We start from the raw sequence: 27,106 nt of genomic DNA on the forward strand, positions 1-27,106 counted from the left end.
CTCACCCCATTAACCAATCCATGGCGCTGTTTGTGGCTAGCTTAGCTAACGTTAGCTAGCAGGGGATGAATCCACCAGGAGCTGGAGGCGACCCCCTAGTTTATCCAGCCACCACCCTCGCTGCCCTGGCCCGCGAGTCCCGTCGCCCTCCCCGGGGCTCGTGTCTCTCTCCCGGCTGCTGGATCCTGGTCGGTCAAACGCAAACGCCGCTTCAACTTTGAGCGATTGTCCTTGTTTTGATCCTCAGCTGGCTCGGATCATTTGAGCGGCAGTGACACAGTCAGATCAGTCGGTTAGCTGGTAGCGGGAGCGCCGCACTGAGTGACTTTGAGCAGGAAGCGGAGGAGAGCAGGACAGCGGTTCGGGGTCTGCCTGGAGTCGCGGGTGTCCGGTGTGCAGTGGCGCCGAGAGCTTGGCTGTTGGGGATGCCGCTGGTCAAATCGGTAACCTCTGTCATGAAGCCTTGTATGGCTACCGTGCTATAGCTGACAGCCCGGACCTCCACTGGAGCTGCTGCTTTCTGAGCGGAGTCTAAATCGGAGTCCGGAAGTAAACACAGAGCCGACCCACTCCGTCTCTCCCGTGCGTAAAATGCGTGTCACGCAGTGCTGTATGAACATGGATGCAATAGGATACGTAGTGAGCGAGTTAGATATAAAGGTAGTGTCCGTTTGCTTTGACTGTCCGAGCAATTGTAGACATCTAGGTCTACTAATTGAGACTTTATCACTTTAAATGCATGGCGATCACGTCTGCTGTCGACATTGAGTTTAATTGTTATAACACATGAGTTGCCATCTTATTCTAGGGCAGTGTTGCCCAACCTCTGGGTCAGAAACCGCAAAAGATATAAAGGTTCCCCAGATGATTTTAAAAAATCAAAAAAAGTAAAATGAGACAAATCCGAGAGGGACAAATCACTGCTCACAAAACCAACCTGTGGTGAGGGGTCACAATTCGACATTGCTTTATTCCAGGGGGTCGGGAACCCCCTTTTTTAATGAAAACCTACTATTATCCTTTTCCATCTGGTTATAGCTGATATGTGGAGGTGCACCATGGGATTAAAGACTATATAACAGGACAGGACTTCCAGTATAACTAATTCTTTATGGTCGTAGAAATTAAGCTTTTAATTGACCAAGGCTTGACCAATCAGGGAATGCAAGCATATAGTATAGTTTGTATTATGTTCACATGATGCACATCTCTAAATAAAGTTGTAATCCGTCCACTCATTACCAGAAACTCAATGACACACCGAAAGCTTGCGGCCAGGTACTCCACTTTGGGGATACTGGTGGTCTCAGGCTCTATGGGCATATAATGAAGCTGCCATGTACATTCTGCTGTGTACCACTGTACTGGATGGGAATCTGAGATGACAGTGCACAGAGGGAGGTGCTGTAGGTTGAGGCTCAGTTTTGCACCATAGCCCCAGTTAGTCGGTCCTTTAGTGAGCCTCCTGTAGTTTTCATCACTATAACATATAGAATAGATGAACTCTCCAAACAAAACCCAGAGAAATGTCATTGGGGGCCATAAATCTCAACAAGGCTGCATTCATGTGCACTGACCTCTCACTGTGAACCTGTGCAGGCAGAGCAGGTAAGTATCACTGGCTAAATTGTTATATACTACCGGCTATACCGCTCTCCTTGTTCTCAGACACCGACTCCCAGAGGGGACTTATATTTATGTCCTGTCCTACATTAAAGGCTTATGTTTACTGAGTCTATGTCAACTCTTCATTTAGTCAGGCAAGATGGCATTTCATCAGTTAGTGTAGATTAAAATTGCAATAGTCCAAAGAGCCAACTGCCTCCCCTCTGGTTTATATGCCGTTTTATTCTGTATTCAGAGCAATGTGCTGCTGAAAGCGCTGATTAATTGATCAAGAGAAACTTAATTCCCAACTACTTTGATAATTGATTAATCTTTTAAGTAATTTACCAACAAACAAACAAGCTAAACAGAGCTGGTTATAGCTTATGAAAAGTGAGGGTTTGCGGCTTTTCTCAATTTTATATAATTAGATTGAAAATGTTAAAGTTCGTACTTGAGCAAAACAAGACATTTGAAGACGCATTAAGGCCTGAGTAATTGTGAAGGCCCATTTCCACTATTTTCTGACAACTTATTTATTACTAAGCGATGAGTCGCAAACATGATGTACAGATTAATCAATAATGAATGTAATTCACTCTCAATTTTGTAAGAGACGCATGTTTTTTATCGTTTTGTTTTTACACGATAGTGTCTAACTTAGAGAATAAAAGAATGTGATTTAGTGACGATGGTCTTTATCATTTGCCATTTTTTTTCAATTAATGAGTTCTATTTTGGTACAGGAGTATATATAATTCATCATGTACCCCTGCCTTAACTATTTATTCTATATAGCTTTTTACTGTATTCCATTCCTGTTCTCTTTAGCTCCATTTTCCCCTTTAGGAAAACCATCAATTAGACAGATGCAGTTTGCATAGATGGGATCAATATGTACTTTAGCCTGCAAAAGTGACTGGTCTCCTCTCTTCCCGTGTGCCTCCCTCTCCCACAGACCATTAGAGCGAGACATTTGATTGTCATTATAGTCCTAACAATCCTTTTTTCCTTCTTTTTCTGTCTCGCCCTCTCCTCCATTTCTCCTCTCAGCATCCTCGGCCTTCTATAAATAACAGGAGCACGCAGGTGACATAGAGGGCATTCAGAGAGAGCCCTGTTAACAGGAGGCAGAGCCACATGATTGGCTCGTTGACACTCCAGCTGCGTCCAATCACGTCAGCGAGAGGCGGGGCTACAGCGAAGATTGACAGGAAGCTGGTGGAATCCTCAAACCTGATGTAATGCCTGCAAAAGACACACGGGGGCAGTGTGGGACGTTTGTTTACGCCAGACCTGTGCACAACATAAAGAACAGTTATTAAAAATATCAAATTAGTAGTGTTATTTTGTAATCATTGTTAAATATCAACAGAGCTCCCTGTGGATCGTTTTTATCAGAACTACATGCAGTAAGAGACAACGTCCTATAAACATTCTTATGAAAACTATTTATAAATAGGCCTAAGTATTAAATACTCTGGGATTATGCGGTGGACACAGAAATCTTTTTTTATCGTATAGGTGCATCAGCTTGTCGTACCTTTATAACCATTTACCAAAGCAAATTAAAAGCTGTGTTCTCTCTTGTAGCCATTTTTCACAGAAGACATTTTTACAGATCACAGAAGGAAAAGCACAGGTGTAAATAAGTAAATGAATGATGGTTGAATCCCGTTTATCATGCTTCAGTTTCAGGGTCATGGCATTGTGCATGCTGACTCACTGTCACCGTTATGGCTTACTGTGGGTAGAGCAGAGCCATTGTTACGGCCTATATTGCTGTTAGCAGTGACAGTCTCCTCTACATTAACTCTTTTTGACACCCACAATCTATGACACTTCCATTACCAAATTCATGACAGCATAGCAGTGTGACTACACTGACCTATGCTCAGTCTGCAATGACCTAAGACCAGTCAGGCGAACTGTGTTTACCTCTCACAAGGATGTTTTCATCGGGCCGGCTGGCTCCAGAGATGTGCTCTGTGGGAAAACGAGCTGGGCTCTGGTCAGGTGCTCGTCTGAGTTTGCCAATGTCACTTCCTGAAATCCATCCACCCGTCAATACTGAGCCATCCAGGGGTCGATATGTTCCCATTCCACATCAGCACAGTTGGTGCAGTGCATGAGAGAGATCTACGTCAGCTCGTCCTGTACCTTACCTAACCTATTCAACAAAAACAACTATGTAATGCAATCCAACAGCCTTCCATTAAATACTATAACAGGCATTTTTTAAAGTACAGGTGTAGACAATTTTAGTGGCTTAATTGGGTAACAGCCCCTTTGAACTGAACACCTAAATTAATTGTAATAAGGAGTAATCATCTGTTATTAATTACACCTGTGCTCTTCCTGCAATGACATACCAAAATGAAAAAAGGTATTTTTCACAGCAGAGACTCGCATCAACGGTGATTTGACTTGTCTTCTCTCCCCTGCAATCAACTATGGACTGACCAAAATAGTATATATCATCATGCAGTCAGGAGATGAGGGGCGCAGTGTCTCTTGTTCAGAAGAGCACGCACTACGTTGCACTACGTTGCACTACGTTGCACTAAGTTATATTTAGTTAGTTTGTGCTTAAGCTCCAGAGCAGTTATGTTTAGTTTATATATTTATTCAAATTTGTCACTTTTTTTTTTACTCTTCTTAATTCTTGTAAATACTTTGGGTGAGTAAAATCATTTTTTCCACCTTTACCTGCTCTCCCAGCTTTATGCTTCACACATGTCAATGTTTTTTGTGACAAAAGTCTATAGAGCAGTACAAAGGTTATCTGTACATACACACTATTTCTACACTTGAGCTTCGGTGTTTGCAGCTTGATGCACCCTGTAACACACACACTCCTCATCCACACACACACTACACATTTCTTGTGTTGTCAACGTAAGAAAAATCCTGACCTTTTATAGAATCCGAAACATTTTGTGAAAACCAAACACACCACACACACACACACACACACACACACACACACACACACCCCACACACCACATGCCTATAGATCAGGGTGAGTGAGGAATGACTGATATGATTTATCCATAGCTGGCAGCGGTAACTCAAAAAGCCATTAGGAGGCATTAAAACGGAGACACCTCACATTACTCTTGCATGAATAATAAATGTTTAATAGATGCAATGAGGAGTGTGTGCGCATGTTTGTGTGTTTGCATAAATTACACAGCAACTAGTAGTTGTAAAACACACAAGCTAAAACTATGATCTGATTGTGTTTGATTCCAAAATCCTACCAGTATTATGAAAAAAAAAAAGCGTGAGATTATGTTTTTTCAGCAGTAACACAGAAGGGCATTAACCTAAGTGGCTCCATGAACGCAGGCAGATTGGTGTGTGTCTGTGTCTCAGACATGTTTACTGTTAGCAGTCTGATCTCATCACTGATGGATTCATTTTTCAGCTTCTCAACGATGATCACATAATATAAGGTGATGATAATGGCCACTCGCATGACTGGGTTTCGTATCGTCGGCACCGCCAAGTCTGTGTCGACTGAGAGTGTAATGTGTGTGTGTGTGTGTGTGTGTGTGTGTGTGTGTGCTTGTTCTTGTGCTTGTGTCACTGCTGGCTCCACGCTGACGGCTGATGTCTTGTTGTATGAGTCAGTCTCAGCCACATTACTCATGTCTGCAGGCCTACCTGGCTCCAGCGCTCCCATTCCTAGAAAGGAGGCGAGAGATTGAGGAAAGAAGAGGATGGATTTGAAACTGAGAAGAACCTATTTGGGAAATGGAGAGAAGTGAAACCAGAAGAATTGGTAGACAAAAAAGGTGAAATATAGGAGAAAAGATGCATGCACAGTCTTGCCTCCAGTGCATCAAACCCTAAACCAACTACAGTAGTCAGTCAAAGCGTCCTGTTTTATTGCAGTGCATTTCCCATGCACAGAGTGATACACCCCACCTCCCCCCCCTCTTTGTTTCAAGCAAATCAGACATGAAGTCATTTTTTGCCAGAAGCAACTCAACAGAAATAGCTTGCATGTGGCTCTGAGGTCATGGGCAGAGAGAGGAGAAATGATAACAGAGGCAGACACACACACTGTGTGTCAGCAGTGTACGTGTGCGGGATTCAGTCTTCTCTCAGAGACATACAGGTCAGCATGTCTTCGTGCTTGTTAAACCAGTCCTCCTCAAATACCAGACCTGATTATGGACGGGTGTTTACAGTGGAAACAGATTAGGTCTTTTTTTACAAATAGGTCTGGTTTAAGGTATTTTCTGTCTACAATTTCTAAAGATTCATGAGATATTCCAATTGACAGAAAATAAACTAACATCAAATAAACTTTAAATTTGCCTAATCCTCTCAATCAACATTTTATAAAGTGAATACACAAACCCATTTTTAAATATAGATTTCTAATTTATAAGTTTGAAAGAGGACAATCACAAACGTGTGAAGTGTTTTAAGAGATATGCAATTATCTGCTGGCCCGTCTATGTCAACAAAGCAAAGAGAAGCTAAAAAATAAAAACCACTCACAGAGGGAGAGTGACTTCATTCTCTGCGAGGGTAGACATTACTCCACTATATCTTTACAAAGAGAATACTTGTTTGCAGCTATATTAATGCTCTGAATCCCATATATTACACCTTTAAACACTGAATAAAGGGGCTGTTACAGTAGTTTTCGTACTGGCCCCTCAGAGAGATGAGACAGTGTCTGACCTTGGGTCAGCTGTGCCACATCCACCTGAAGCACCGTCTACTTCGGTGTTTGTCCGTGATGTGGTTTTGGAAGTGCAGACACTGAGATATGGGATATGCTGTGTGTTGCCCGACTACAATAGCAGAAGCAGTGTGTGTGTGTGTGTGTGTGTGTGTGTGTGTGTGTCGATGCATTGATGGGGTTCGGACCTGGGCAGAGAGTGCTGATGGGGCTGATGTTGGGAGAGAGTTGCAGTTTGTTCCACCATTAGAAAGACAGAGACAGATGTCAGCACCACCAGCTGCTTTAGTCAGCACTTTGAACATACATACACACACACACACACGCGCACTCACTCATTGACAGTGGAGAGGGATTGCCTCACTGCTACATATAGAACACAGATAGGAAGTTTAGAGGCTGTCTGTTTTTTGAATCTTTGTCCATTCACTTTCTTTCGTTGCTGAAAACAGAAGCTAAGCGAAACCCGAGGACTGACAGACTGATGCACATTCATTCTGCTGCTGGCTTGACTGATAGAACAAAAGTATCGATCGCCTCTTACCGTCCTGTCAGGGGACAGGAAGCTGCTGAGTTTGACTGGGAGCCAGCAGTAGGTGGCAGCAGTCAGTTACACAACCGCTGCCTGAGTAATCACAATGGCTGTCTGTCTACTTTCTGGTGTCGTTGCACAAATCAAGCCCCTTTATACTCCATCACCTCCATAGATACAAAATATAGTGGACGTCGAATCAACCAGACGGATCCCTGATTATGACTATAACCCATTTCTGTGAGCACTTTTGTTGTTGTTCATATCAAGGGTCCAAACAGCACAATGCGTTTCTTGCAGCCTTTCTTTTGTTTTCCAGTGATTTGCCAGTCTAGACACCCCCTCTCATCTTGCCGTAACGCTGCAGTGTGTAATAAGCAGGTGGCCATGACAGCACTAACTGCAGTAAATTGGATTACCTGAGGCCTGCTGAGCCTCAGAGCCAGCCGGGGTTTCCTCCTCACCACAGGCCTCGCACACACGCACACACACACGCACACACACACGCACACACACACACACACACACATGCCTGCTGCTGCAGAAAATGCACTAATGATCTGCCTGCCTTCATTTATTCAGCTCATTTCCCTGCGGCGAGTTGGAAGTCACGTCGAAATGAAGACGGACTCATGAATTGTCCTCATGACTGCACGAGGGCAGAAGCAGGAAGAGAATATTGGACACATATGTTCGTACCAAGGCTCTTGATGGCCTGGCACAGAGGAGAGAGGAACCACCACAGGCTGCATGGCCTCCCAGCCCACAGAGCTCAAGTTTTTGCTCGCTTGCGTGAGAGATGGACAGGGATGAGAGAGAGGTTAGAGAGAGGGAGACAGACAGAGAGGAATAGTAGGACAAGTACGCTGCCAAAATACAGGGTTATATAAGGACAAGAGTTTTCCATGGAAAAAAAAGGGCAAAAAATGCTGTTTGGAGTCAGTCATCCTTGGTGATGCGTGGAAAAGTGTGGAATGCTGTGCTGACGCAATTTTCGAGCAGTGATCGTGTGTAATGAGTGTGTGTTTGAGATGAAAGTGTACGAAAAAGGAGCAGCGTGAAGAGAAGAAAGAGACGGAAGAGAAAGTGGGCATGTTCTGTGAAAATATGTGCATGCGTGTGAGCACACTTTGGATGTGTGCGCACATGCGTGCGAGTGGAAAAGCAGAGGGAGAGAGAGAGTGCCGTCGCCTGCTGACGTAACAGTTCCTAACTGTTTCCATATAGAAGGCCTGGGACCAGGCGCCAGGAAGCCCCTCAGCATGGATACGTCTTGTACCCATCAGCCCATGTGAGATGGAGGGTACACGCTCAGACACTCCTTGCACACTCAAATGCGTCACTCTTTCAGTTAAATTTACATGAGCCTCACTGGCGCAAAACATGGACATTCATTTACAAACACACAAATGCATACACACGCGCGCACACACACACACATTTTCCATGTAGAAACACACACACACACATGCTAGTACAGTTATACATGCATGCCACATCCATACACACAAACAGTATGGACAAGCAGCAAACAATAAATTCGTACAAACATGCACATACAATTATTTTAAAGGAAAAAAAAAACTAAATAAATATATTTTCTGACTTTTCACAGAACATATGATTGGTTGAGTAAATTATCGGCACGTTCATCAATAATGAAAATAGGACACTTCACTGGTTGGGTTTTCCTTTGTCACCGATCTGCATCACACATTCATATACACACAAATGCATTTACACTTGTCAACATCTTGTATGCCTGCATGAAAAATTGAAATGCAAATATATGTTGTCAATAAATGCACACGTAGACATGCATGCATCCCATATATCTATCCACAGACACACACACACACACACACACACACACACACAGAATTTGCATTTGTTCGTGCTGACTGTCTGGTTTTAACACTCTCATGTATTTAGTGCACAACCAACATGTGAAGTAAACAGGTAAGTAAGATATGAATGAAAACTCAGAAATCTATTTCAGGCCACTGAAGGAGTTTACAGTACATTGGCAACAAGAAACCCGCATAAGTGCAGATTCAGCACAGCAGAGGGGAGAGTGTCGACGGGCAAGTTACCCGAGATGCAGATCTATTTAATACAAGCTCAGGGCACCTTGAAAAACACACACACACACACACACACACACACACACACACACACACACACACACACACACACACACACACACACACACACACACACACACACACACAGCATAATTGTGAAAGGGTTCTCCATTATGATCCAGGTGATAAATACTGACACCAACATACCGGGCAGACTGCTCATGTTAGAGAGATAGAAAGAGAGAAGGTGGGATTTATTATGTATTCCATTACGCGCTGGTCTTGTGATGGGGAATTCCCATAATGGCAATAAAATAAAGACACAGACACACAACGAAGAGCCGAGGGACTCAGCTGGAGATGCTGGTAGTGCCATTACCTCTGCTTGTTTCATGTTGGATTCACTAAAATGCTCATTAAGACAGCATTGTGCTCACTGAAAAAGGGCAAGGCCCATCTGGTTTTGAATCCGTACAGAGTGTGTGTGTGTGTGTCTGTGTATCAGTGTTGAAAGGATTTGCTCCATCTTCTTCGCCGCCTCTCCTTACCTTACTTGTTCGTCCCACAACAGCATGCCTGTTGTTCTGGCTCGAGTAAACCAAATAGTTTTGGCTTTGGGAGGGATGCGTTGTAGAGATGTGGTTTGATTGCAGGAGGTGAAATTCCACCATGACATCATGAAACCAAAACTGCCTTTGTAGTCAAGCCCCCATTGAGGGGACTCGATTAATTGGCATCCCGCTGGATTTGGACGCTGTTTTTTGCAACATTGGTGTACTCTGTGTCCTCTGGGGGCACACACACACACACATACAGACAGACAGACACACACACGCACACACACACACAGACACACACCACTACCTCACCTCATTCTCTCATCCCCTGGAGGTAAGCACTGTACACATCACATCATTGGCAAACACTGCACCCTCACCAGCCGACCTCCCACTCCTGTGCCCGCAGACAGAATAAGGAATAAGGAAGAGGTGGAGCTGGGGGGGGGGGGGGGGGGGGGGGGGGGGGGGGGTGAAGACTTGCGAACCAGACGTGTGTGAGTGTGTTTGACGTGAGAAGAGGAAGCAGAGGGATAATACCAGACGTTGAGTCAATCTGAGAGAAGACAGGGAACAGCAGCGTGATGTTGCTTAGAGGTGTGGCCTCTCTCTCTCACACACACACACACACACACACACACACACACACACACACACACACACACACACACACACACACACACACACACACACACACACACACACACACACACACACACACACACACACACACACACACACACACACACACACACACACACACACACACACACACACACACACACACACACACACACACACAGTTTTCAGGTGTGGCACTCCACAGTGGTCGACTAGGGTCACTACACTCCAAACGCAGCGCTCATCACCTCGCTTTGAACTTTTTCGAACACCTCCGTTTGGTTGTTTCCGTCTGTGTGGCTCGAAGCCATGAAACCAGCTTTTGGAACGCACGACTTCCTAACACCCTGCATATTTATTCTTACAAATGTGAAGGTGTGCCTCTGGGTCTCTCTGTGGGACTGTATCACTGACGGAGGCACACACCAGTCGCCAACCTGCGGTGTACCTGCATATTTCCTCTGTTAGCTAGTAGTAAGCTAGTAATCCTTATAACAGCTAAAATTCACTTCTGGATGAACACTTTAAATAACCTTGTAACTGAGGTAAAAAAAAAAGGAATCATACGCATATATTTGAGGTACTTTACTTGAGTCATTTTGTTTTATGGTTGAGTACAGAGTACTCCACTATACCTTTTAGAGGGAAATATTGTTCTTTTGGAGAAATATGCTTCCGAGACTTAGCGTTATATCTGTTTGGTAAATATGAAGCTATAGCTAGCAGCAGGTTAGCTTAGCTTAAAGAAAGGAAACAAGGAAGTGGCTCTGTTAAAGCCCCCACGTAAAATTCCAACTTTTCATTTTTTACACTTTGGCTTTTGTACAGAATAAACATACAACATATAATGTGTCACTGAGCTTCAGAGGTGTTAGTAGGAATATTTGTGTTACTTTTGGATGGACACGGCAGAGCTAACGTTAGGCTAGCTGTTCCAGTTTTTTAGCCGCATATTCAAGTACATTTAGCTTGATGATACTTATGTACTTTTACTACAATGTTAATATGTATAAGAATATTTTGACACTGGTATCAATACTTTTAATGTTAACATTTGTGCTGAACTCTTCCAATCTTATCACCCTATATTTATCAGCAATAATTTGGTCTAAACTTCATAACACGGCTGACGTGCCTCTCTATGAAGTTATTTTGAACACATCCTCTATATTAAATAATTCAACATCCCATCAGCATTTAGAAGCATGCGTCACTGCATGAAAAAAAAAAAAAAAAAAATCAATGAAGCTGTGTTTTGTGGTCAGAGTGGAGCTGGTTAAACACTAAATCAATAGGAAGGCTCCAAGACCCGTATGGGATGTCGTAATGTGTTGTTCGTCTGTTCAGTGGGATTCCCTTCCCTGCCCCGATCAGCTCCCATGCAAGCACACAAGATGAAGAAGAAGCAGAGAAGAGTTTGTACTTTTTCATGTCTGTATTTTTGTCTCATTTTCACAAAACATGTACAGGGGAAGGAAAAGCCTTTCAATAGAACCTGAGGTATTTTTGCGTCAAGCAGCCTAAGGTATCAGGATTTTCTTTTAAAAACTCATCTATATTCATCAGTGTTCTCAGATGAGTTGCTATTTACACAACAATAATAACAATAATAATAATAATAATAATAATAATATTTCGATAACAAGAATTTTAGCAAATGGGACAGCCTGCATCATCTTTGTTACATGTCATAAATAATTCTAATAACATTTCTTAAAAATATAGGGAGGAGGGTGAGGAGAAGTTGCTTGAGCCTCGGGGGAACAGAGGAGTCTATCTGAACTTACTGTAGCTGCAGCAGCCCAAAGTCAAAGGTCAGAGATCACCAGAGAGAGAAGCTAATCAAGGATAAACGGGAAAATAAACACATTTTACATTATAAATAAATACCTATCTCGCACCAGGAGAGCAACATTTTCATTTCTTTCACTTCAAGGTATGAAGATCCGCTTTTTTTTTCTTTCCGTTTTGTCACGTTGTTTTTAATCAAAGCTTTGGAAAGTGAGAAATAAGAGCAAAAAAAGACAGAAAGAGAGGGAGCCTTACGGACATGCATTGTGCTGATGTGTGTACCCTGTGCTGGGCTTGGCTCACTGAAAGATCCCCTGAGAATGAACAAAAGGGTGTGTAGGGCCTCCTATGCTTTACATGTGTGAAAATATGTGTAACTGCATACAGAATAGGGTGTGTGTGTGTGTTGGATGAAGAACTGGTGCTGGCTCGGGGAGGACACTCAGTCTGTTAATCTTGTGAAAGAGCGCGCATTTGTTTGCATATGCAAGAAATCATGACACTGGCAGGACATGTTTTACTGTGTATGAGCGACCAGAGAGTATGCGGCTACTTTGTTCCTCTGCACAACAAAACAATGTTTTTAGTTAACGCTGGAGCCCTGGATTGTGATGAATCCGTGATTACGCACTACAGAGATCCGGTTCCAGTGGGATGTCTGTACCATCCTCCAAATATAAAACAGAAGCTCTATATTTGCACCTTCGATACTCAAGCCTGTGCTTCCGGAGTATCTTGCTGCCATGGGAGTGAAGGGTAACTGAACTTGGTTATCAGAAAGCAGAAAAGTGCATTTCAAAGTCAAACATCACTCTCCCCAAAGAAGGAACAGCACGTATTGCTTGCTTGATTTTGTTGAATGTATGTATTTGTTTGAGTGTGTGTTCATAAATACCATACAGCAAATAATAATAATTCAACAAGAAAAAAAAAGAAATAAATCCACAAAACATTATATTATTTCTCATTGCCAGAATGAACCAATACAATAAATTAAAACTATAACTGAACAAAGTCCATTAGAAGTCCATTAAAATTGCTATATATATTCATATTGTATATATAGTATTTGTCTGTCTGTAGTCAGCCGTTCTGGTGCATGCTCAGTGGTGACCATAGATGGTGACTGGGAGCAGTGGGGGTGTCTATAAAGGAGCTGAATGGCCGTTAAAGCGAAACCCTCGCCACCCTCCCGAAACCTCAGTCCCATCGCGCTGTTAACACTGGAAACAAGGGAACCAAAGTCAGGAAAGACACCCTGTGCTTTAAGGGGGGAACACTGCCCATCACTGCGAGTCTTCAAAAGTCTTTTCAGCAACAACATGCTGAGGATGCTTCATTGTTTGGATACAGTACCGCCGTTAGATGAAGTCCTTGGGATCTCTCTGCCTTGTGCTGTGGTGATGTGAGGAGACGGTGCTGTTAAGGAGTCTGTTATTGTTGTCTGATGTTGCTATGCAGAGTCTGTAGCGGGCAGAGCCACTGGGAGGGGGGGGGGGGGGGGGGGATGTAGCCGTGCGAGGTTCTGAGGCTTTCTGACACTGGGATGAAGCTTTGGGAGGAAACATGGGGCTTGGTTCAAATCACAAGCTATACACCCATTGAAGAACAATACATTTGACCGCAGGCAAGCAGTTTGTGTCCGAACTCTGTCAAGATAAGGATATTCTATATAGTGAGGATGCAACATGACACTTGTCCTGGGTCGTTTCTTTTTTTTAAAATCTGCGACAGAGCTCAGAAAATTAAGAGTTTCAGTACCTACAGTCCCCCCCCCCTTTACCCCCACCCTCCCCCAGACTTTTATTCAGATTTGCATGAGAGTTCAGGATGGCAAAGCACCACATCACAGGCTCTGTCTCTCCAGGTGCGAATGCTAGTTCGCTTGCTTACCTTTTCACATTACCTCTCTGCTTGTGTATCTATTTGTCCTTAACACTGTCTGTGAGGGGAGCAAAATAAAAGCCTCTTCTACTTCGTCATATGTCCTCCTCTTGCCCTCCCTCTAACCAGGTCCATTTTTGCCCCCAAGGGACCGCCCCAATCAGGTCCATTATCTGTCAGGATACCTCGATGATCTCCATGCTCCCGGAGAAGCTTGACTGCTTCCCGATCTTCCCCAGTTCTTCTCGGGATCGCGTCTCGGAGATGCCCTCCTCGAACTCCATCTGGCAGCTGCGCCGCTTGAACTGCTTTTCTGACGCAGGCCCGCTGTTGTTCGCACTGTTGGACAGGGTCACTGTGGACGACATGGAGTCTCGGTGGTCTCTCTGTGTCAGTGGCGCTGAGGACTTCTCCCTCTGGGATTTGTCTCGTAACCGCACACCTTCGCTGCACCCAAACGCCACATACGCCGAGCTGCTCCCAAACCTCACCGACGACTCCTCTCCCCGTCCATCCCCTCCTCCTCCCAGCTCCATCTCTCCCTCACCGCCCTCCACTGCCCCAAAGTGCCAGGGGGCATCTGTGGGGGGAGTGACGGGAGTGACGGGAGTTGTGGCCTGGACAGTGTCTCTGTGTTTGGTCCACATGGTCCCAGACTCCACGCTGGGCAGGGAGGGTAGTGAAAGGAGCAGTGATCCCTTTAGGTTCTCGTCCAGGCTGGGGCTTTTGGGGTCCAGCGACAAGCTGAGGGACTGTGGAGGTTGGTGGGGTTGGAAGTGGACTGGGGAACTGCCGGAGCAATGCTTGGGTTTCCTCCTGGGTCTGGACGAGGAAGAACCGGTGCGATGGACTCCTTCACTTCCTCGGAGCCCCAAACCTCCAATGCTGCCCCCGCTGCCTGGTGAGGGGAACGGTGAGTCAGCGGAGCAGGGGCTGTCAAGGACGGGAGACTGAGAGCAGACACCGTTGGAGGAGCCGGTTCCTGGGCTGTCAAGCTTGCAGAGCTTTGGGACGTCTTCAGAGTGTGTGGGTGCCTGACTGGGGCAGAGGCTGGGACTGTTTGGGGAGTAGACCGACTTAATGTCAAGGGAGAAGGAGCGTTTAAGCCGGTTAGTGTCCATGATCCTTTCTGCGGAGAGGTTTAGGCCGTTGAAGCCTTGCTGGAGGGAGGTGGGTGATGGCAGCTTGGGTTCTGGTGGGATGTGTGCATCTGCCACAGATGAGTCATAGTTGCTGTGGTGACCGTTCATCTCGAAACCTCGATTAACCTCTGAGCTTTGCTTGGTGTTGATTTCGGATATCTTGTCATCAGAGGTGGAAGTCAAAGCTTGCAGTAATTGCAGGCCCTTCTCAAACTCCAGAAGCTGACCCAGGAAGTTGAAGTTGGGGGATATGGACGGTCTTCGGTCCTTTACAAACCTGAAAGGAGGAAAAGAGTTGGAAATTGAGAATGGGAACATTACAAGCATTACATCTGGCATTACTTGCAACAGTGAGTTGTCCTTTCACTGGGGCTGACACCTTAGCTGAGCTGGAGGTGGGTGGGAGGAGCAAGCATACCTGTAGGCATCATCTGATGACAAGCCCATTGTCTTCATGATGTATGCAATGGCGATGGTTGCTGAACGCGAGATTCCAGCCAGGCAGTGCACAATGACTCTGCAGTTTGACACCTTAGCTTTATCTGTTGTGGGGGGAAAGCAAACAGGTATGAATACGCATGTTTAGCACAAAGTGTCTGGAGACGATCAAAGGCTATTGAAAGCAAACTGACATTTCCTGGAAGAGTACTGGAGGGGGGACACCTGAACGGGTGTGTTATACCTGTTACCTAAGCCGCACGTGACCTTTTGTTAACTGTGAAAATGTGCGGAGATGTTGTATTGAATATCATAGCATTCTTCGACTTGAGATGAATTCACTTCCTTATAAAGACACTTCCCTGAGTGGCTATTTTGCTTTGAACTGCCAATCTTCATTCCAATCACATTCTTGTTTTATTACTTTTCCCTTCCTCATACCTATGAATTCATTCGTTTTTTCCAGCCAGGGAAGCAACTTCTCGCAGTAGTTGTCGTTGACTGGGATGCGCATGAAGTGGCTCTCGCTGATGAAGTCTGGCTTGGGGCAGGTGTTGCTGGCATTCAGCACATAGGTAATACCATTCTGAGCCATCAGATCCTGCACAGAGAGAGATAAAGTGGTTCAAGGACACGTTTTGTTGCCAGGTAAAAATAACAAGATAGCTATCTTTCAATGATAAAACGAGTGAACAGATGCAAACTACATTCTACCTTGTTGAGGACGTCCTTCTGTGAGCCCAGGTAGAGGTGTGGCAGGATGCGAGTGGGCCCTACATTAGCCACAGGCAAGCAGGGCTGGGACAAGCTCATAGGTAGAGCAGTGGCAGGTTTCCCTTCACACAGGCCAGGAAAACAGGAGGAGAAAGCAGCAAAACCTCCTGCAGAGAAGGAAGAGAAGGAGAGACCTGGTTAGGTACACTAATGATTATCCACAGAGCAGTCACACAACACCCTGGGAACTCTGCAAAGACTCTTGTGAACCAATCAACAACACCATTAGCAGAGCAAACAGACGCTCTGTAGGCTTTCAGAGGCGAATCTGGGCTACAATGTCTGGGTCTTGCTTGGTGCAACAGGAGCAAAAAAAGAGCCTCTCTGTGCTTCTGTGTACGAGTTAGGTTGACTTGCTGGGCGGCCAGGAATGTGCATGCCTGGCCCTTTAAGAGGCAGGCGGCTCCACTTTTGGCACATGTGTATATATGTGTGTGTGTGTGGCTCTGTTTCCTGCATGAGCTCATGTCCTGTAGCAGTGCATTGCGTCAGGCTGGGGGAATGAGAGAGGCCACAGGTGCAGGGCCAGGACAGAGGCCCAGTAACATCCCCCTGACAACTGCACACACACACACACACACACACACACACACACACACACACACACACACACACACACACACACACACACACACACACACACACACACACACACACACACACACACACACACACACACACACACACACACACACACACACACTCTCCAAGAAGATACAATCTAAAGACATGATCACATAATCTTGCAGTTAACATATGCTCAATTTTCACTCCCACTGTTTGTACCTCTCTGTCCACTCACACACACATAGGCACTGCTTGCCCCCACTTCTGCACACACGCATAAATACCCACACTCATCATTACTCTGCAGTACCGCGGTTCTATAACTACAGGGTGGGGGCCAACGAGAGGAGGTGGGGGCGAAGTGTGTTTGTTTGTGTGTGTGTGTGTGTGTGAGTTGAGGAGTGGGTAATGACCTCGCTAAGGAGTGTGTAGAACGGAGCGGAGTGCTTCAAGGAAACCCTGAGCCCCAGAAAGGAGATTAGAGCTTAATCTTGGTCCAGCCCTACCTGACCCGATCTGGGTCGAAGTACAAACGCGCGCACAGAGTGAGAGTGACATGACATCACTGTTCTAAAGTCGCACACGCAGCACAGTGCAGGCATGACATTGCCTTCTGTTGTAACACACACCCAGCTGCACTAGCAACGTCTGGCCGACACACACGCACACGCACACACACACACACACACACACACACACACACACACACACACACAGTGCCTCAACAGATATTAGGTCTAAAAAGCTGCAAAATTCAAGTTGTGCAAACCCTCGGAGGATAGATACTTTGGTATTTTGGTGCTATTACACAACAGCACAGCTTCTGAGGCTGGGTGCATGCTCATGATCCAGAGCTATTATGGGTGCACTGTCCCTTTAAGTGCAAAGTGAAGAAGTGTTGTCTGTTTCCAGCTATTAATCGCAACCCGGCGGAGCAATGACATCAGCGCTCTACATGGGGGGGACAGGAGATACATGGATGTAGAAAGAGTGATCAGATAACTAAGATACAGGAAGGAAAGCTTCATGCAAAGAAGTAGAGGCTGCTATGCTGGTGTGTGTGTGTGTGTGAGTGTGTGATTTAACCTTTTGGGCCTGTAGAAAGTAGACTAAACAGCCAATTGTAGTTCACAGTTTGGCTTTAGACCGTGCTGGCATTGAAAAATGTCCACCAGAGCCTCTTTCTAGTGATCCTATGGGCGCTGCTACAGTGTCAGTAATTGATAAAACAGCGAGAGGAAGGGTAGTTCTTTGAAGGGTTTCTTCCTGGTTTCTTTGTTCCCAAGCTGCTGCTGCGGAGCACACCCGTATGCAAAGAAAATAAATGGCGCTACATATAGCTCCCACCACAGGCATGTGTACTGTATCAGCGTAGAGGAAGCGCTATGTTCCTGGAGACCGTTGAATCAACAGGAAACGCCTCGCGTCACACATCAACCATTTCCCTTTCGGTGCGAGGACATTGTTAGAAAGTTGTTAGAAGGGCAGAAGACAGGACGTTCCACGGTGGAGACAGTGTGTGTGTGTTTAACACACGAAGAGAAAGTGTGTGTGAAGGGAAGTGAACATATGAATGAAAATACTGTCGCCCTTTGTGTGTGCGTCTGGATTAATAATTATAGCAGTGGTTACTGTAGCTGACCTCGTCTCGTGTTGAATAAGCATCCAAACGGCAGGAAGACATGGTGAGCCAGTGTGTCACTGGGTGAGTAAAGGAGTTACTGGCATGAAGGGAGACTGAAGTCAGAGATAAGAGAGCAGGACTGAGTGTGCCGGCCTGCTCCTACATTACAGTGACATTACGTCAACACAATTACAAACACCTTCCTTGTAGTCAAAGCTTGACACAGCCGCCGCAAATGGACGTTAGTCACACAGGAGATAACGCGCTATTGTCACCTCGTCACCTGACCCCACTCTACTTAAGGTTGCCATGGCGGCGAGGAAGGGCAGTGATGGTGATGACAGTCACTACTCCCCCCCCCCCCCCCCCCCCCCCCCGAGTGCTGTCAAGACGGCGTAAAACACACACTGAGCCTTCAAAGGGCACAAAAACACACACACACACACGTACACCAGTGATCACCAAATAACCCAAAGAGACAAAGAGACATGGCCTCACATTCTCCAAAAGACAACGATGACACATCCGTCCATTCCAATATAAGCACACAAAGCACACACATAAACACACTGTACACTCACACTGAGGTCACTGAAAATACCCGGTGACACACACACACACACACCAGCCCAGCTGTCCATGAAGATGACATCAGAAAGTCAACTGGGAGAGATGAGTTCACCTTCAGTGCAGCATGATAACCAGCAGAGACAAACACACTGCTACATTAAACTCCAGAGATAAAGCCAACTTTCCGGCTGCACAAGTCAGGCTAACTCCATTATTTTAAGAGGTGTCTTCATGCTCGTCTCCTACCAACATTTTGAACTTGAAAATGAACAGAAACACACATTCTGCTTAACAGATATGAAGGCTGCTGTCATTTCCAGTCACATGCTAAAGTCATGATCTTTTTGCCACACAGAAATAACATTCAAACTTGTATTTGTTGGGCCTCCAGATCATGTTTTGCACAGCGCTACAGTAAGTGGTGTATCATGTACTTCTGGAAAATGTACTTGGACAGGATGTGACTAACCCAATTTTGAACACACTCGGAGAGAAAAAAAGAAAATCTTTTGGATAGAAAGAAAACACACAACCGGGAAAGAGGGCACTGTGTCGCCATTGGCAGTGCTAGCCAGCAGTGACTTCCTTTTTCCGTTTTCCTCTGCCCACTTCATCACTTATGCAACTGCTTATTTTCCTCTCTTGCCCTGTCAGAGCCGAGCACTCAGGCCTCCTTTGTTCGCCGGTTCCCTCCTCCTCATCAGTCACTTCCTCCAACTAAATATTCACATTTCAGTTGAAGAGTGCAGGTTATTATCCCACTGACATGAAAAGTCTGCGTTTGGTGGAAGATATTTGGATCAAATTCAAGCTTTTTTTGAGGACCGCGCTGCTGTGAGAATCGATGCGGGAAAGCTGAGAGATGAATGGAAATGGAATCCCGGAGATATTGAGCGGACGAGCAGAGACACACAACACCTGCCCGGCTATTATGGTTAATGGGAGCTCTGCTGTTACATCACTGCAGTTGGAGCAATTGACTGCCTCGTCAATACAAGCTCACCCCCCTCTCCCTCTCGCCTCTGTGTATTTCAGTCTCTGTGTAGCTTTCAGTTGCCCTCTTTAACTCGTCTGTTAATGGACGGGGGGGGGGGGGGGGGGGGGGACACACACACACAAACAAGGCAGACGTGTACATACACACACACACACACACAGCCCGCGGCAGCCTGGGGGCATTGATCTGCCTGAATGAGTCCCCCGCACCCCTCCATCGCTCTCCTCTGTGGTTCATATCGGGGGAGACATGACGCCATCCTCTGTGCCCCTCCAGCTGTCCCCTCCACTATGAGGGGACATTAGCATCTCAATGTGACCCCCCCCCCCCCCCCACACACACACACACACACACACACCCCCCTTCATCCCTCACCCTCCGAACATGACATCATTGCACACATGTCCCACTCAGCTTCACAAAGGCAGTGCTGCAGCCTGGTGAAGCGACTGGAGTGTGTGTGTGTTTTAGGGGGTAGAGTCTGTCTGACTGACAGACCATTGATGAGGTAGTGGGGGTGATGTCATCGCTTTTCAGGCAGGGCGTCAGGTGGATGACGGGCGGGAATGTGTCATTAACATGTCGCCCCCCCGGCTGATGGGTGAACTGTTTATTGTTCCTCTATCTTTGCAGACCGATAGCGGGAGTATGTCACTTTGATCAACTGCTGGTTCAGCAGTACCGTGTTATTGCAACACTGGACTATAAACCCTCCTGTAATTCAGCCCATCTATTTCCACAGAGACGTGTTGCGGCGCCTCAAAATAACCTGTGACAGACACAATTCTATTTTCACCTGCTGATGGCAAATGTGTGATTTCTTTTCTCCGGACTGTACATGCACATGTGCACACACACAAAGAAACACACACCTAACAATGTGGCAGGTGTGGAGGGCTGCTATGCTGACTGCTTTGAAACCAGCCTCCTGATATGCATGTAGCGTCTACATTTGCATACAAACTTTACACCCAAACTGTCACACATTTATGACCTAAAGGATCCAACTATAACACCAGCATTTCAATGACTGACTAGATATTTTGTGCAATATCGCATGCAAGTGTGTTATATAAAAAAAGATTAGATTCCACAGCACTACAGCTCTGCATTGCCTCATCGCTGTGTGAAAGGTGTTATGTTAAACACCTGCAGTGCACACTGCACACGTATTGATAACATGATCTCCACAAGACACCCTTCTGCAGAGAGAGAGCGAGAGAGAGAGAGAGAGAGAGAGAGAGAGAGAGAGAGAGAGAGAGCAGAAGTGAGACAAAAGCCAAGAGCAGTGGAGAAGAAAGAGAAACAGAAAGAGCCTTTGTGATAGTTTTACATCTCAATGACCACAGGCTGAGAGAGCATGAGCACTATGTCATACCGCAGGTCACGGCTCTCATCCCCCCCACCCCCCCAGACCCCTTTTTCTTTCCGCTCTTTCCTCTTCATTGCTTCTCGTCTTCATAATGTCATCTCTTTAATCCCCCTTCTTCCTATTCTTTCTCTCTGAACACATTAACTGCACAAACAAAAAAGGTGGGAAAACAATTAGCGGTGTTTGGAGACGTATTCTTTCAGCCTGTAGCAGCACATCTCACTATTGATCCACTAGACGTCCTTAAAACTCAAAGCACATCCATCTTTCACTTGCAGCACGCGTGGACTGGAATACCTCATTACCTGGGCGCCCGCTGTGCCTTTGTACTCATCTGCACTGACTGTTATCAGTGGTTTCCCCCCCCTCATACACACCTTCAGCTGTATACGACAGTGGTGCATTTTTACAGCCAAAGCCCCAGCAGCGTCTGTGTTTATATATCGTATAAAATCAGACTCCACGCTCTTTGCATGTTCACTATGTTTGCTCTGTAACGTCTGTACACAAAGGCCTACATCCTCAACATGTTACTAGCCAGAAAGGGATGTTCTCACACACACATACATCACTTCTCCTGCTTGCTCTGTGTCCAGGTGGATACACACCTCTTAGCTCTCTCCCCTCTTTCATTCGGCGGACCCTGATCTTCAGCCTCATGTCTGTGTCCTGTCGGTCCGGCCAAAAACAGTCCTCCGCTGGGGCAATCACCACATCCAGAGGCATCCCCCAGAACACACTCTGTGTCCCGCCCACACACACACACTGTTCTGGTCCCCCTTCCTTCAGGGATGGAGTGAGCCCAAAAAACTTCAGAACAAACAAACGGAGGTGTTCTCCTTAGAGGGCTGATTGAGGTGAGCCCACAGTCTGAGTGTAACAATTCCGAGCAGACAAAAACTTGTTACAGTGTCCAATCGGTGACCCTCTGAGAACAGACCCGGTATAACAAAAACTAGTCCAAAATGTCTGTGGGCACGCTCCTCAAGTCCACCAACGGGCGAAAATCCCACAAAATGACCCCCCAAAAAAATTCCTAAAATGCTCCTGCGTCAAAATTCAGCTATTTTGTGGTGTTGTGAAGAACGTTCGCCGCACAGAGAAGCAAGAGGAAGAACAAAAGTGAGTGAGTCTGTACGTAGGAGCCAGCTGTAACGTGCCTGCAGCTGGTTTACAGAGCGTCTGTGTGTCTCTCTGAGCGCTCTCTCTGTCTCTGTGAGTCCACAGCCAGAAGAGCAGCCCACTATTGTTGTGCTGCTTCACTCTCCCCGTCTCTCATTCGCTCAGTCGTTGGCTTACACTCCTCCCTCTCCCTCCCTCCTCCTCCCCCTCTCTCTCTCAGCAAAGAGGATGACGGAGCTGCACTCTCTCCTCGAGCTCTGGGGGTGAATGAGCTCACTTGCCGTGAGCTCAGACTCTTCCCTCCCTCCCTCCCTCCCTCCCTCCCTCCCTTCCTCATCCTCTGCTATCCTCCCTTGCACCCTCCCTCCCTTGTGGAGCCAGCGCTCCGTCATAGCTAATGTCTAAGGCATGTAACCACATTCCTTACTCACCCAACAAATATGCGGCCACCTCAGGGGCCTCACTGCGGAGCAGGATGGAGGCTAAGACACAGCTCTAAGGCTGTGTAGCAGACACACACTAGTAGCTACAACACTGCGTAGTATCTGTGTTGTCGATTACAGGAGAGAAAGGAAAGCGCTTGCGTCGATGTGCATCACAATTCGCTCCTTGAGATGATATTTCTATGTTTGCTGAGGGTTTTGTGAACTGGACGGTTTCAAAACAAGATACATGGGATGCAGACTTTTGCTTTTCAAATGTCCCATGTCATTTTCATATTTAATTCATACTAAATACTGAACAAGATTCTGTCCCTTTAACAAAGCTTTACAGCTTAACAGTAAGCAGAAGCTGAATACCTACATTAGGTCGCTTGCCTTAAATGTACTGTAGCTTCGGAGCATATCACTCACTGCAGAGGAGGATTAAGACTGTCAGTGTGTTGAGAGCTGATTTGTCTCTGAAGGTGAGGGGATGTGTGCGACTTCACCCATGTTTCCTGCACTGGTTCATGTCCAACGCGCCTGTCTTTGGACACGGTGTCCTCGTGTTGGAGGATGAATGAGAGGAGAGGAGAGCTAAATAAATTGAAGCTGTAGAGAAGGGAGGAGGAGGACAAAAAAGAAAGGAAAGAAAAGCTGACAAAAGAGGGAGAGAAGACTAGAGGTGATGAGAAGACCAAACAAGCTTGTGGTCGGCAGCCATCATCCCGTTTGACAGGCCACAGACTTCTGGTACTTTACTATGGAATGACAAACATGTCGGCCACAAGTCCAGCTATGGAAACAAAGCAGCACAGGCCTTAACGTAACCGCTGGACAGGACTAAATGTTAACTGAAAGTGAACTAATTATTATGCAAATACAGCTATTATAAATACATTCTTAAGCACAAAAAAATCAACACAGGTTTGTATGAATTATCAATTTAACGTGGCGGTTCTTTTTAGGTCATTCAACATCTTGCTGGTAATACAGAGCACAGATGCTAAAACAGCACCTGCCATGAGTGGGCCAGTGAAATGTCCTGTCTGATTGTCTGTTCAGTCTCAGGTTGAGACATCACAGCACACTGATTACATTCAAACCAGGTCACATGGGCTTCAAGTACATTCAGTCATCGCCACACAGACACGCACAAAAAAAAAAGAAGAGGCAAATAAGCTTATACAAGATGTCTAGTTAGGGGGCCAGCTGCATGCTAACTGACTGACCTCATCACTGCAGACCCCTGAACGATCGCGCTCGGGTGAGAACAGCCTTACGTCACCCTCTGTTCAACCACGGGTCACTGAGAGCGGGACAGGAAATAGGTCACTTGGTGATGATGAGCTGAAAAATGCAGACTTTGGTTTTGGGAGGATGTCGAAGCGAAGAACAAATAAGGGGGATTTCTCTCTCACACACACACACACACACACACACACACACACACACACACACACACACACACACACACACACACACACACACACACACACACACACACACACACACACACACACACACACACACACACACACACACACACACACACACACACACTGTTTTCAGGTGTGGCACTCCACAGTGGTCGACTAGGGTCACTACACTCCAAACGCAGCGCTCATCACCTCGCTTTGAACTTTTTCGAACACCTCCGTTTGGTTGTTTCCGTCTGTGTGGCTCGAAGCCATGAAACCAGCTTTTGGAACGCACGACTTCCTAACACCCTGCAAACCCACAGCGCTGGAAGCCAACAGCAACAAAACAAAGTAGCTGCTGGTGTTCAAACTCGTTGGAGTTCCTCGAGCAAACACCGTGCCCTCCTCTTTACACTTCTCTCCTCCTCCTCCTCCTCCTCCTCCTCCTCCTCCGGTCCTCAGCAGGGTAACAAGGCTCAGAATAGTAGGCGTGTTAATTAGAGGATTACAGCCAAGACGCTATAAATGACAGTCAGGCCTTTTTTTATTGACTGTACATGTGTGCCCTGCTGCGACAGAAATAGGTAGGACGGTCACTCCGGGCATCCCCTCCCCCCCCCCCCTCCACTGACATCTGTTAGATTTAGAGGGTGCTTTTATGGCGGAGTTACTGGGACAACGCACAGTTTACACAGAGACCAGCCAAAACAGACAGGGAGAGAAGTGGAGATGAGCATGAGATTGCGGCGTAAGACAGAAAGAGAGACGGTGTGGAAAGGCCAAAGGGGCCTTGGAGACCGGAACAACATGGGGCAGCCTCTCTGCACTGGAGGCGCTAGGACTGTTAGATGTTAGATAAACATATGAGAGACTTTGTCTGCACCCGACAACTGGAGAGAAAACAAGGAAATACATGTTTGGATTGCATTTTCTTTACATTGTAATCTAGTGTTATGTCTGTGAAGTTGTATCAGATGTGTCGTGGATGCAAATATATCATGTACAGAAGTAATGGCACCGTAAAACTGACAGGTGTGACCTGGAAGTTGTTTGCTATCTTCTCTCTGATCCATGGTCTTCACTCTTTTACACTTTGCCTGCAATTCTTCAACTTACTATATTTAATGCTTACTTAATATTGTAAAGTTTGCCCATTTCTATTTTGTATGTGCTTTGCAAACAATAATTCCTCAAATGTTGATGTACATTAACAATCTGTGCAAAAAGCGAAGGTACTAATATCATAACATAAATCAAATATTTTTCATTTAACATATTCTGTCAGCGCCCGTGCACCGTTCCCTCCCCGCTGAGACAGGCAGCGACAGGAGCGTCATCCGACACCACAGATCATCTGTCAGGATATCACGGGAAAGAGAGACGTCATTCTCTCCAGATAGGGCAGGTTAGGGTGAAGAGTTAATGTGTGTGTGTGTGTATGTGTGCACCCATGTGTTGAGACCATGTGGGAAGAGGATGAACGGAGCAAGGTGAGAGGAAGACAAGAGAGGACATAGCTGGGGGGGAGGGGGTCAGACGGGACGGGGTGGACAGTTATTTGCTCCAACATGCGTAAACACAAGCATATGTGTGTGTGTGCATGTGTATTGGTGTGTGTGTGTGTGTTGATAGTGCTGGTTGTCAGGGGATCAGTAACGAGGCTGCTCTTGCAGTGATGTAATGCCTACAGGAGAACGCAGCTGCCATGCCCGGGGGGTGAGGTCGTCAACAGGGGAGGATAGATGGAGGGCAATTGAGGGTGGGGGAGGTGGTGGAGGAGAGAAGGGGGAGGTTTAGGTAGGTGGGGGTTCTGGATGTAATTGGGGGGGTGTTTGAATCCATAGGGAGATGGTAACTGAAATGACGTAGTCGTATTGCGAGGGGACATTACTGGTGCAGTGACTAATCCTGTGTGGATGAAAAAGTGCAATCTGGAGTGATTGTAAAGCTATTTAAATAATTATTTGATTGAATCAGGAAGCTTTTTTCAAAATGAAGACCTTTTACAATTTTATTTAGGCAAATGTCTAAATTTAACACTGGTGCATTGCGCTAAAAAAAGTTAAAACACATTTATATTCCCCAAACTGAGGAAGCAAAACATTGCTAATGGTTTGGTTTTGTATTGCACGGTCACCAATATCAAACATTTCAAAACGTCGCTACTAAGTGCCTTCCCACCTACATTTATTAGAACTTCCTTCCTGCACTTTTCAGACAGACGTCAGCCGATGACGTCAAAAAATAGCCGTTGAGGAGGTGAAGACGAGAGGAGGATGGAGGGGAGCGCCTGTTTGATGTAAAGAGCAGGCGGGAGGAGGGGTGTATGCGATTAAGGCAGCACTGATGCACCACTCGGTCATGCATGTGTGCTCATGCATGCGGTAGCTTCATTTCTATCTGTGCAGCCTGGAGGGAGGCCTGCACGCATCAGTCATGCAGAAGACCCCCTGCCCTCCAAACAACTTAACCCCCTGGAGGATCTCAGCACCCGGGGCTTCTGCAGCAGTAAATCTAACTCGCTGGCAAGAAATCAGTTTACACACACAGATAGATACACTCAAGTGCGTATACAAAGACACACACACACACACACACACACACACACACACACACACAAAGAAAGAGAAGATGGTAAGCTATCAAACACACCAAGGGGGGCTTTCAGGACCAGACGGGCCCTCATAAACCAGATGAACTACTTAAAAATCCCAGTTGGAGATGTTCAGCGGTGTGTGTGCGTGGAGAATAAGGGGGGGGGGGGCTGTTAAGGCTCAAAATGAAATGCTGCTGGCCACCACAGGCATGTGCTTACAGTATGTTTGCATGCATGTAAAGCCTGGCATTCACTTTGTGTAAAAGTGTGAATGTATAAGGGGG

The 27,106-nt window shown here is 46.1% G+C and overlaps 2 protein-coding genes across 6 annotated transcripts in view; both read right to left on the reverse strand.

Annotated features, from left to right (window-relative positions):
- LOC142947313 (MOB kinase activator 2-like) overlaps positions 1-567 on the reverse strand; it is a 53,442-nt gene extending 52,875 nt beyond the window's left edge. Inside the window, exon 1 of the mRNA XM_076088807.1 lies at positions 6-567. Coding sequence (XP_075944922.1) covers positions 6-22 — 17 coding nt within the window. The 5' untranslated portion in view covers positions 23-567. The remainder of the gene's footprint in view (positions 1-5) is intronic.
- Positions 568-13,578: 13,011 nt separating this feature from the next.
- Positions 13,579-27,106, reverse strand: part of dusp8a (dual specificity phosphatase 8a) — a 39,906-nt gene continuing 26,378 nt past the window's right edge. For 4 of the 5 annotated variants that reach the window (XM_076088810.1, XM_076088812.1, XM_076088813.1 and 1 more), the window contains exons 4-7: positions 16,072-16,238; positions 15,799-15,958; positions 15,338-15,461; positions 13,579-15,196 (exon numbers count right to left, since the gene is read on the reverse strand). In XM_076088810.1, coding sequence (XP_075944925.1) covers positions 13,954-15,196; positions 15,338-15,461; positions 15,799-15,958; positions 16,072-16,238 — 1,694 coding nt within the window. In that variant the 3' untranslated portion in view covers positions 13,579-13,953. Of the gene's footprint in view, positions 15,197-15,337; positions 15,462-15,798; positions 15,959-16,071; positions 16,239-21,869; positions 22,548-27,106 lie in introns of those variants that run through there. The other variant, XM_076088814.1, reaches the window with a different exon arrangement.

The sequence above is a fragment of the Anarhichas minor genome, unplaced genomic scaffold (genome assembly GCF_050575085.1).
Source record: "Anarhichas minor isolate MPS153535 unplaced genomic scaffold, ASM5057508v1 ptg000011l, whole genome shotgun sequence".
Taxonomy (NCBI): Eukaryota; Metazoa; Chordata; class Actinopteri; order Perciformes; family Anarhichadidae; genus Anarhichas; species Anarhichas minor.